The sequence below is a fragment of the Cervus elaphus genome, chromosome 11, assembly GCF_910594005.1.
Source record: "Cervus elaphus chromosome 11, mCerEla1.1, whole genome shotgun sequence".
Lineage (NCBI taxonomy): Eukaryota > Metazoa > Chordata > Mammalia > Artiodactyla > Cervidae > Cervus > Cervus elaphus.
Window position 1 is genome coordinate 71017445 of NC_057825.1, and position 13380 is coordinate 71030824.

General features: G+C 37.3%; 1 protein-coding gene across 16 annotated transcripts in view; it reads left to right on the top strand.

Annotated features, from left to right (window-relative positions):
• NRXN1 (neurexin 1) overlaps positions 1-13380 on the top strand; it is a 1160507-nt gene that overhangs the window by 428978 nt on the left and 718149 nt on the right. For all 16 annotated transcript variants that reach the window (XM_043918044.1, XM_043918041.1, XM_043918043.1 and 13 more), the window contains one exon: positions 436-597. In XM_043918044.1, coding sequence (XP_043773979.1) covers positions 436-597 — 162 coding nt within the window. The remainder of the gene's footprint in view (positions 1-435; positions 598-13380) is intronic.

Sequence of the window (13380 nt, forward strand, 5' to 3'; positions counted from 1 at the left end):
AGTGACATTGCTGGAAAGAGCTTGCGCCTTTTCTGTTAACAAGGTGCACGTGTGATTAGTTAATAACAGACGACTAAACTTTACTAATATGTACACCAGCAAAACTAACCTAGGAAGCATTTTACTAACACCATTTTTGTGTCTGCTAAATAACTTTTGAGTTGCCGTAGGGATGATGCTGACACTAGTTCGATAACCAGTTAACTCTCTAACTAGTTTAGACCTCTTAGGGCTAGTTGAATAGAATCCAAGAATAAACCTCAAACAGACATGAAAATGGGTTCCGCCATAGGTCTAAAAATAAAAACCAAAAAAAAAAAGCAAAAAGCAAAATGAAAAAAATAAAACAAAACAAAACACAACACAGGCATATCCCAGGATTACAGGATGTAGGTCTGAGTATAGCGTGTCCTTTCCCTGTGCTTTGTTATCTAGGTGACAATATCAGTGGATGGGATTCTTACCACAACGGGCTACACGCAAGAAGATTATACCATGCTGGGGTCTGATGACTTTTTCTATGTCGGAGGCAGTCCCAGCACAGCAGACCTTCCGGGGTCACCAGTCAGTAACAACTTTATGGGTTGTCTCAAAGAGGTAAATATCACTGTCACCAGAATCATTTCTAATTCATGATCTCATCATTTCAGATCCAGACTCAAAGCACCTTTGCTGAAGACCTGATGTTTGTGGTGTCAAAGGGCACACCCTTAAAGTCAATATTGCACTGTGGTTTTTATAGGTTTGGAGGGATGAGGGAAGCTCATAGAACATTATCAAGGAATTAAGTTCCTCATCTTTATAGTCTATGAGTAATTCACAGTTAAGATGTGCATGGGAAGTCATATTCACTATTAAAAAAGTCAGACATAAAGAAATATTGGATTTAGAGTTAAGCCAAACACCTTGCTCATCTCTACAGATGTCTTAGGTGTTATATATTCAGTGGTGACTTCTTTGAGCATTACAGGAAAAAAGAAGAAAAAAAAAAATTGGCTAAAAGAGACCAAGTTCATCAAGCACAAAATGAATCTGAATGACAAAATAAACTTTGTTTCTATATTTTAACTATGTTCTGAAGGAAGTAAAGGTGTTTCATTTGTGAGCTAATAAGTTAACTTGATGTTCACCTGAGTGAAGCTTTCAGGCTAAAAGATATCAAGAATTTCATTCCTCATTCTCAACTGTCATTGTTGATTGTAACTTTTGATAGTATTAGAACTTGTTGGGGTATGAGAAGAAAAAAAATCAGAAATATCCTAGGGTTTTGACTTGTATGAATATTTTTACATAAAAGCTGCCTGTTTTCATTCAGGTACAACCGAATTTCTTTTGGCTACTAGAACCAGAGGTTCCTTTTGCATTATATGGCTTAGTTTAATGGTAGAGACCTATAAACTATAAAATTTAATAACTTTGAATTTGTTATTGAATAGCCATAGATGTTGCTGGTAAGCAGTGATGTGCTTTGGTTTATTCTAAAGAAAATATTCTAATCAAACTCAATTCAGGTAAGCATCAGTGAAAAGCTATCAGTGCTTAAATTATCCTGACCTGTTTTCCATTTATATAAATATACTGGGTATTGCATTGCCTAGTATGTGAATGTGTATAGAAGAGTCCTAAGAAATATTTGTGCTTTGTGGTGGTAGGGATCGATTGTCTCTCAGAAAAGACCTTTTAATTTTTACAAATATGTAACATGACCTAAGACTGCACTAAACTCTGTGAGCATAATAAAATCTTAGTAGTTATTATCATTGTTATAATAATAGGCATTTTCTGAACTCTTATTTTGCACCTGATGCAATCCTCAGAGCTTTTTAGGGATCTCCACAATTTAAGTAGTAATTATCTGCATTTTGGGGGCAAGGAAACTAAGGTTTGGTACAGGTAAGTTCCTTGAGCAAAGGTCTCACGGCTAACAAATTTTAAAGTCTAAATCATGGCAGTCTGATTTCAGAGTTTTGTGTACCCTTAGCCACCATAATATACAGTGTCCTAACAGAAATATTTGTGTGTAAACCCTCAAATTTTTTACAAAAAGAAACAACTTTCAGAAATGTAATATAGACTGTGAGGAATGAGGTATTCAATTGTGTGGTACCATTATGTCCATTTGAATATGAATGAGAGTGAATGAATGGGGATCTAGTAGACGAGGAAGACCCAGAGAAGGTCAGAATGTGAGCATCTTGAGGGATAATTATGATTTGTTGATGCTGGGGATGGAGAACGCACTTCAAGCTGGGGAGAAGCATGGTGAAAACATACTTAGATTTCACAAAATGATGCCTGAATCTCTCTTTTGGAGATGGGAGTCGGGGTGGGGGCAGAATCATAACCCTAACCATCTACATCATTCTGCCATTTTTACTGTGATCTCTCCAATCTACCATCAGCATCTTTGGTAAGTTAGTCTTGCTAATGACTGGGAAAAGGAAAGGAAATCCAAGGATCCTTAGTGGAAACTGAAGTCTAGCTAAAGCGCCCTTCTGGGTACCCTGTAAAAACATGAGAGTTTCTGTAGCCATCACCCAGATTCACCTGTGCCTCGTCATCTTCTGACATTTCAGTTTGGCCCAGGCACCTTCCTGTATGTATGAGTCTTCAAAAAGTAAAGTCGCTAGTCGTGTCCAACTCTTCGCAACCCCATGGACTGTAGCCTACCAGGCTCCTCTGTCCATGGGATTTTCCAGGCAAGAACACTGGAGTGGGTTGCCATTGCCTTCTCCAGGGGATCTTCCCGACCCAGGGATCGAACCCAAGTCTTCAATAGATTGCCTTAATCTAAAATTACAGTTTCAGATTGAACTATTTTTTATGTTAATATCTTTGTGTTAATGAGTAGTTGATACACTTTACAACTTGTCTTGTTTCTTAGTTATAGTCGATTTGCAATTTTATATTAGTTTCAAGTACAATGTAGTGATTCAGTATTTTTTTTTTTTTTGCAGATTATACTCCATTATTGTTGTTTAATTCACTAAATCATACCCCCCTCTTCTGCGACCCCATGGACTGTAGCCCACCAGGCTTCTCTGTCCATGGGATTTCCCAGGCAAGAATACTGGAGTGGGTTGCCTTTTTTTTTTTTTTTTTTCTTCAGGGGATCTTCCCAACCCAGGGATTGAACCTGAGCCTCCTGCATGTCTTCTGCTCGGCAGGTGGATTCATTACCCCTGGGCAACCTGGGAAGCCCCATACTCCATTATCGGTTATTACAAAATAATGGCTATAATTCCCCGTGCTATATCCTTGTTGCTTATGTATTTTGCGCTTATCTTTTTAATTAGTCTTTAACCACAAAAACCGAGTCAGGTGGTTTTCTGTGCGACTTCATCTACTGAGTCCAAACAACGTGGATTCACTCGTGTTACTGTTTCTGTAGGTCTAGGATAGATATCAGCCTTACTGATAGGGTGCTTCCTACATCTCTTCCTCCACAGACCAGGATATGTGTTTGGAGCAGTCCTGCCAGTGTTTTATTAATGTGTAATCTCTTACACTTTATTTCCTCCTGACACACTAGTATGGAAGGATATGGGCATGATCAGCTCATAGCACACTTTGCTTGGTCAGATTTTGGATGGTTCCTAGTCTCCATCCAAGTCTAAGTATCTGTTTAGAATGCTCTGTTCTTCCTGCTACTGAGATGAAATTGTGACAGAGTATCATAGGCTTTGAACTACATCACTTTATCTCAGGTAGGTGAGCTTTGTAGAGTTGCTGATAAGAGAGAAACATACCCACATTCATTCTCACCCCATCTCTTTTAAGCCCATATGAGCCTTCCTTAACTCTGTTGTGGGCTTTCTGCCCTGTAGAATGTTATGTAAAACCTTAATCATGATTTTATCTATGGTTCATAACATTTTTATTTTCAGTCTAGTATGTGATCCCGCTTAGGATAACCAGTCCTGGAGGAGATACTAATAATACCATGTCTGAAATCATAGAAGAAATTTTGGAGTGTTGAAACAGGAAGAATCCTGGAAGTCACTTTCCAAGTCCAGCCTCCTTATCTTGAAAATAGGGAAACAGACCTAGAGGTTATTTGTTCCACCTCAAAATAATGAAGGGCTAACAGGATTAGAGCACAGAATATTGTCAGATAAAACATAATACTTATATCACTGGTTCTGTTTCATTATGAACAGTGGCACTCAAGATCTCAAGATACAAAACTAGAGATGGCCTACCACTCTCACTAATTCACATCTCTGTTCTTGGAAAATTAAAGTAAAAAAAAAAATTACTTTACAACAACCCATAATCTAGTGTTTATTAGAAGTAGCTAGAAGTTAGGGCTTTACCTATATGGCATTTGATAATGCTTTTTTGAAATGAGACTCGGTTTGCATGGAGAGCAGCCAACTTCATTAAGAAATTTATTTTTTAGTGATTAACAAATTTTAAAATAAATTATCTCAGCATAATTTGGCAAAGTCTAACCTGAACTTCATATATTGCTTTGTTCAAACCAAGAAGGAGCTTTGAATGGCCAAGAATTTATGGTAAGAGGATCAAAGTAGTTTTTTAAAAAAAGTTTGTATTTTCATCATAAATCGAAAATACTTTGGAGAAATGTTTGAGGTCACTGTTTGAGAAGTTAGAATAGGAATTATAAATAATAAATTACCCATATACCAGCCCACATCTATGAAATTCCTGGACGGTGATAGGTCTGTGAAAATACACTTTTTAAAAAAAAAAATGATTTTTATCAAAGCAATAGTAGTCATGCTTAGGCTGAGGCATTGTTTATATTCTTTTAATCCTTTATGCTATTGACGAAAACCTGAAATATATGTTGCTTAAAAAGATCATTTAAAATTAAATTTAGTTTTTCCAGCAGCCAGTTTTTGAGTGATTGCTCCAACAATAGAGACATTCAGAAGATTCTGTAGAAAGTTAAATCATGGTGTCTAGGTGAGATGGAGTCTCTTTGAGGATACCTATAGTCCTACCCATTCACCTTAGACTCCTAGGAAAGCTGTGTGTGTGTGTGCGTGTGTGTGTAAAAGTATCACTGTTGATTCTTAAGGTGCTCATTAGAGGTTTTTGTTCATTTGTGTTTTAATATTCCAAGATGGTGGAAAACTTACTAACATGTGCTTCTACTGCGGTATTTTGGCCATGAGGGCTTCTGCAGTAAATAACTTACAAGGAAGGTTCATGCTGCTCCTTATTAATCTTGCCTCAGAATCTCCTTCTGCTGTTATGCATTTCTTATTCCCTTTGTGCCTTCATAATGCTTTGAAACACCTATTTCCCTCCTGCAGAGTGAAAATTACTCAACATAGTTTGTTAGGATGAAGTCAACGAGGAAGGAAAGGATTGTGTTCAATAAAATGACTTGGAATGCTTTATTTGAAGTTTGTTTTTAGCTATGTGTCCTTGCTGAAGGTCTTAAAATACGTTCTGTGAGTGGAGACATTGCCTGAGTAAGAAAATTTAGAATGCTACTGCTACAAGTTGCTTGGGATAAGCCTAAGAAAGGATGCTAGAAAAATAAATAAATAATTGAAATGCTAGGGGGAGTCAAATCCCTACTGAAAATTTCATCAACCTAATTAGATCAGTGCAGCCTTTAATTACACTGAGAAACTTTTCACAGTAAAAATTTAGAAGAGGCTGTGAGGTGGATGAGGTTCAGAAAATATCCTCTCTTATGAAAGCATTTTCATCCATGTGAAAAAAAATAGTTAATATGTTCATGTGAGCAGCATGGTCCCCTCTGCCATTTGCAGTGGCCTTGCTATAGTTCATACCAGTATCATTACTGGGAAAAAAAAGTTCAATAGTTCCTTCATGCAAATACCTCTTCATTCCTATCCTTCTGGGAGGGCAACAGAACTTTAGAAGATTGTGAAGGCTTCTCAGTTTATCTTCTATGATAGAACTAGCTCATCAAATGTGGGTTTTGTGGTACCCTGTTCTTATTTCCTCATGACTCAGAGAGTAAAGTGCATATCATTTACATGTAAGAACAAAAATCCATGGCATCCTTATTTTCATTTTAAGTAATTTTTCCAATTTTGAAATAGAAGTCTGACCTGTTGGAGAAATTTGACATCAAGGAAAACTTTGGAGGGTAAAGAGATCTTCGTTGATCATCATGCAACTTGGGAAGAGGGAGGACTTCTTATCTGAGAGGACTTCCTCGTAGGAGATCCAAAGTGATGATTAAACACAGTTCTCCCAGGTTTTAATTTCCTCCAGACTCTTCCTTCTTGAGGTCCCTGATCCCTGACACAGTTTCTGCCTTTCCTCTCCCATTACGTTGTCACAGTCTATATATCGGTGGGTATTTTTACAGTGTAGTTATGTTAACCTTTCTGCATGCCTCATTCATTCCTTTCAAAAGAGAACTGCCTTTGCATTTCCATCTCACTTCATAGCCATTTTCCATACACACCCATGTATTTTTACTCACCGTATAATTATATAACTAAGGATACTAAATTCTACCTTATTGTGTTTTTCAGAATGTCCTCAATTTCACTATTTTAGGAGATATTTTACTAATGCCATCCAAATAAGAGACTGTATGAAAATATGAATTCCTGAAACAGAAGTCACCCTTTGTCTCAGTGCTGTATTCCTAGAGGCAGGCTTGTGGTTTAGTGACTTGTAAGAGAGCTTAGTTTAGCCTTAGCTGCAGAGGAGGCACATTGATTTACAGCATTGGGCAAAAGTTCTGGTCTAGAAAGAAAATAAATTTTCTCCATCTGATTTAAAACACAGAAGATAGCAGTTTGCTTTTTAAACTTTAACGAGAAAGCAAGATGGAGTATGTGAGGATGTCAAAGAATTTGACAAATTCTTATGTACTATTAACCTGATTTATTATAAGCCCTGCTTAATTTCTTTCAGATCGTGGAATTACTGAAATGTGTTTCAAGTCTTCTGCTGTAATAGATTGTCAGCACTAGAATGCAAACAGAGGTCAATTACCCTTGCCTCCTTTCATGTTAGGCAGCAGACCAACAGCTTCTTTTAAGTCAGACAACCCCCTTTCCTTTTTAAGGATGTCATTCCAAGAACTCCTGTGAGCTAATAGTAATAATAATAATAATAACAATCATAATATCCTCATTATACAAATGAGGACTCTGAGATCTTAGCAGAACACATGTCTCGGTGGTGAGGTTGAACCATGACCTTGATTTTCCATCCCTAAGTTGAGTACTTTTCCTAGTTAGGGCACATTGCCTGAATGTGCTCCTCCAAACAAACTCCAGTGATATAAACTCTGTGGTACCTAGTTGTGGGTAGGATTATACTAGGCATTATACACAGGGATATTAAAAGAGCTATTATAAAACGGCAAGAGAGTTGGTATATTCCAGAATAGTAATAATAATAATAATATACTAAGCATTTTCTATTTTTCATGTAATATCTGCAGCAGCCACTGAGTACCCTGTTTTACTAGGGGCATCAGCAACATAGCAAGCATAATAATTTATTCCTAAACAATAAAAGGATGAAACTTCGTGAGACAACTTGATATTCAGTACTTGAAACATGGCGGCAAGGGAGGAAAAAAAATTGTATATGTAGACTTACAGCATTTTATCTTTGGAGCTAGTTTTATTATTAAATTGCCTAGAGCGATGCACTGTCATTTTTCCATTGTTTTATATGTTCAAGGGTAACTCTCTGAACATGATAAAAGTATAGTAATACCATTTGTATTTGACAAATGAGGCATGGAGACAAGAGAAGTTCGGTAACTGACCTAGGAAAAAACAGTTACTAAGTAGCAGGGCCCAGACCCGCTGCTGCTGCTGCTAAGTCGCTTCAGTCGTGTCCGACTCTGTGCGGCCCCATAGACGGCAGCCCACCAGGCTCCGCCGTCCCTGGGATTCTCCAGGCGAGAACACTAAACCTTAACTAATCTGACCACAGACTCCTCTCCTTTACTACTCTATGTTGCTCTCTTTACACATAATGTAATTTCACTTATTTTTACTCGTTCTCAGTCTTTTCATTAAGGTATAATTAAATGGAATGAACTTTATAGCAGTCTTGAGGAGAAAGAAATCACAGCCTAGATTCCTAGGATGTTGCAGAAGGACATGTCTACGTGGGAGGAGAAAGAGCAGGAGATATTTATTTCTTGAATGCTCAGTTATAGGTGAGCTTCCTGGGGGACTTTTCCCCCACAGTTCTAACTGGTATTGGGATGGCACCTCTGTAAAAGTCTCTCTACTCTGCAAGTCTGCATAGTCTTCCTCCACTGTGGCTGTAAATAAGGCAATAATGCTTTCATCAATTTCTTAACTCTGTAGTCAACCATTTGAACAGGGATGCACAAAAAACACATTTGAAAGTACTTTCTAGATTTCTATAAAGTATTGGCTTCATAGTTTGTTGAGTGTAAATTTTCTTCTGTGCCTTGTAGCCTTAGGGACAGGGAAATAAGCAATTGGGGCAGAAACCAGGCATTTTGCCATAGACACTCCTCTTTGAAATTGGATTCAGGGGGTCCCATCTGCTCAGGTCCCTGAGAAAGTGGAGCTTAGCTCTTTAGTCTCCAAGCATCTGGTGAGTCCTTGTCTGGAATTCAGCTTTTTGAACATCGTAACCTCCCTTCCAGGGGACCCACAGAATTTTTATTTCCCATCATTTTCAGCAGATGCCCCATAGCCTGGAACTATATCAGCAGTTGGCATAATGCACTGTAGTGCTTTCAGATATCAAGCTAGCAAAGCATGGTTGGGTAGGAGGTTCGATGGCATTTTAATCCAGAGGAATTGATGCATTTTATAGACTATGACATTTTTCTAGCCCAGCAGAAAGCAATAATGAATAATGTCTAATACTAAACATTTCCTCTTAATTTCAGCACCCACTGCAGTACCCTGTTTAAATTGTTCTGTTCACTTATGCATGTGTGCATTCAGTGAATCAACATTAGTCAATACCTACTATGTGCTAGGCTCTGTAGTAGATACCGGGGACATACCAATAAATAAGACAACACACTTAGAAATCTGGAAGGAGAGTCTGACAAAGAAACAGAAAATTACAATACAGGTACCTTAATTGAGGTAGTGGAAATTGCTCTAAAAATACAGTGGAAGCTGTTACTAATTCAGCTAGAGGTGATTGGTAATACTTTCAAAGAGAAGGTAACAAAGTAATCTGAGTTATCCTTTCTGTCTCTCTTTGCTTAACTCTATAATGGGCATGATGTTATATGAGATTAAAGCACAATGAATTAGCTCCGCTCTTAGAATTAGAAAAGAATAGAAAAGATAAAATGATATGAAGGATTAAAAAGCACATTAGAAAAGAAAAGCTCCATAGAAATACAAGCTTGTACTTTGCTAAGTATGAGCCATATTTAAAAAATCTGATATCCATCCAAAACAAAGGCAATATTTTAGTCTTCATCTTAATTTTTGTTATGAGTTGATTTGCTCTTCACTTAGTTCTTTGGATCAAGTGCTATGTTTGGAAGAAAATTATTCCTGTACATGGTAATTGGTCCTTTTTTTTTTCAGGAGGTTCATCACTATTGAAACACATTTAAAACTAATTACTTTAAAGTGAAAATAATTCTGTTATCATTCAGAAGCATGTGATTTTTAATAGGAAAATGAGATTTTTTTTTAATCTTTGTTGGGTATTCTGCACACAGAGAAATTGGTGATTCTGAATGTTCAGTTTAGTTCTATATACATGATATGACTATCTATTATGTATCAGGGTCTGTGTGACATACCAGGATATGATAATTAGGTTGACATAGGTTATCAATCAAGATCATGATAAATGAATTGTCCCTCAAACATTGATATTTTTCTGAAACTAAGTTTCTAAATTTGAGTCAAATGGGAAGACAGTAACCAGTTATAGATTGTTATTCTTTTAAATTAGTTACGACAAATTACATTAGAATCAGACAGACCTGGGTTCAAGCCCTGGCTCCCTAGACTTGGTAGTTGTGTAACCTGCGAGTAGTAATTTAGTATTTTTTGCTTCCTTTTTCCTTCACTCTAAAGGAGTAAGTGAATGCATGTAATTGAAGGACTCAGCATAGTGCTCATTATACTGGACTATTTCAATAAATGATGAGTGGTAACTATGATTATATTGCAGATAGGAATGGGCCAATAGCCTATATATTTCATGGACATGTGACCTATGTAGTCACACAGGGCCCCCACATACAGAAGGACCCTGCACTTGGTTTAATAGCTTCCTCTTGCCATTTGAAATTCTTAATAACTTTGAACAAGGGACCCTTCATTTTTATTTTTGCATGGGACCCTGTAAAGTATGAGAATTGTCTGGGTTTCAGACACGTATATGAGATTTTGCACATATTATCTCATTTTAAAAATTATTGCATTTAACTCTCCCAACAGCTCTGTGAGGAAATTGACTTCAGTGCCACAAATTATTTATAACATCATCAAGGCCGCAATACTCATATGTAAAAGAATTCAGAAGAAACACTATTTATTGACTCTAGCCAATGTGTTTTCCTTTTTTGTTCTCCTAAATTATAATAGCCACCTTCCAAAAATTAGAAAAGATGACTGAGAAGCTCAGCATTTTTTTAGAAAAATATTGGTATCTTTTTCATAACTGGAGATAGTCCATTTTTATGGTTTAAATGCAATTTTGTTTTTTTGCTTTTTAAGGATTTTATCATCATCATCAGATTTCACATTACAGTATTTTTCAAACACAATCACTGTATTCCTTGCCTATACTCACCATCTGTAGACAAAACAGTCTCATATGTAAGACTTCAGTGTTTGCTGGGAAGAGTAAATTGACCTTTTTGTTAACATTTTCTTCTCTGCGATTGCCATCCATCCTTCATGAACATTACCTTTAGCTATTGTTTAATAAATTTTTTGATTTATCCTGGATTAATCAAAATATTTATATAAAATTACATAGAATTTATATAGAACAATTTCTAAACAATGGCATGCAACTAGGAAATAAAGCCCAGCACCAATTCTTAGCCCATTTAAGGATTTACTCTTCAAGGTGTGGCCTGTGAACAAGCAGCATCAATGTCACCTAGGAGCTTGTTAGATGAAAAACCTCAGGCTCCTCCCCACATCTACTAAATCAGAATCTATATTTTAATAAGATCCCTGGGTGATTTCATATGCAAATTTAAGTTTGAAAATCACTCATCTAGAGCACCTCAGCCCCTTTATTTTATTGACATCATTGACTGTGTGCACACACTAAGTCTCTTCAGTCACATCTGACTCTGTGTAGTCCCATGAACTGTAGCCCACCAGGTTCCTTTATCCATGGGATTCTCCAGGCAAGAATACCAGAGTGAGTTACCATGCCCTTCTCGAGGGGATCTTCCTGACCCAGGGATTGAATCCATGTCTGGCAGGGAGGTTCTTTACCACTAGCGCCCCCTGGGAACTCCCATCATTGACTGCATGATGCACAATTATGCTATGATTGGCATTAAGCATGGCTAGAATGAACCTCAATTGCAACTACGATCTGCATTTTAAACATATTAAATATAAAACATACAATTAAGTAGCTCAGAAATGACTCTGAGGCTTACACTCAGAGCCTCAGCATTTCAGAGTGACAAGACCCTAGGAAAACACTCCTAGGCTCAGTTCTCCTATACTTCCTGCTTGGACTCAGCCTTTTGCAGGAGATGGACATCAGGATCTTCGTGTCAGATTACACCAAGGGCAGATAAACCACCAGGATCCCTGCAGGGCCAACCTCCCAACATTCTAAATTTAGTGGCAAATATAGCCTTGGGATCAGTTGTATTTACTATCCAAGCAATAAGCTTTTGCTTCTGAAATAGTTGGAACTACTCCCATGACCATTAAAGTAAAATGCCTGTGTGTTTTAATAACAATTTTAAACTAGGTCTCCTAACCTTTATTTGATTTTGAGTACTGCTTTCATAGCAAAATTTGTTCCCTTGCAAAAGTGCTGAAAATCACTGTGTGCAGGTCTACTTGGGTTAATTATTATTTTTGCATGGTAATATTCTTATGCTGAATTTTCCATGTACACTCTTCACATTTTTTTAGGCCATGGTTTATTCAGGGTTATTTTTACCTTACCACAATTTGCTAACTTAAACAGATTTCTATGTATTTATTTACATTTTAACAACTTTGTAATATAATGGATTATGCCCTAAAGGAAGTAAACTCTTCCTTGGATATAAATTAAACAGTTGAGGATTTGAGGCATTAAGGAACCATTTAGGGATATACTGCTTTTGCAACATGAATTTGAGTAAGAGCCCTCTAGAGGAAGGTATGTTCAAACTACCGCACCATTGCATTTATCTCACATGCTAGCAAAGTAATGCTCAAAATTCTCCAAGTTAGGTTTCAGTAGTACATGAACCGAGAACTTCCAGATGTTCAAGCTGGATTTAGAAAACCCAAAGGAACCAGACATCAAATTGCCAACATCTGTTGGATCATAGAAAAAACAACAGAATTCCAGAAGAACATCTACTTCTTCATTGACTATGCCAAAGCCTTTGACTGTGTGGATCACAATAAATTGTGGAAAACTCTGAAAAAGATGGGAATACCAGACCACCTGACCTGCCTCTTGAAAAACCCGTATGCAGGTCAGGAAGCAGCAGTTAAACTGGACATAGAACAACAGACTGGTTCCAAATAGGGAAAGGAGTACATCAAGACTGTATATTGTCACCCTGTTTATTTAACTTATATGCAGAGTACATCATGTGAAATGCTGGGCTGGATGAAGCACAAGCTGGAATCAAGATTGCCAGAAGAAATATCAATAACCTCAGATATACAGATGACATCACCCTTATGGCAGAAAGCAAAGAGGAACTAAAGAGCCTCTTGATGAGGGTGATAGAGGAGAGTGAAAAAGCTGACATAAAAGTCAGCATTCTAAAAAAGAAGATCATGGCTTCTGGTCCCATCACTTAGTGGCGAATAGATGGGGAAACAATGGAAGCAGTGACAGACTTTATTTTCTTCGGCTCCAAAATAAATGGGCACAGTGACTGCAGCCATGAAATTAAAAGACGCTTGATCCTTGAAAGAAAAGCTATGACCAACCTAGACAGCATATTAAAAAGCAGAAACATTACTTTGCTGACAAAGCTCTGAAACCTATGATTTTTCCAGTAGTCATGTATGGATGCGAGAGTTGGAACATAAAAAAGCTGAATGCCAAAGAATTAGTGCTTTTGAGTTGTGGTGTTGGAGAAGACTCTTGAGAGTCCCTTGGACTGCAAGGAGATCAACCAGTCAATCCTAAAGGAAATCAGTTCTGAATATTCATTGGAAGGACTGATGCTGAAGCAGAAGCTCCAAAACTTTGGCCACCTAATGCAAAGAACTGATTCATTGG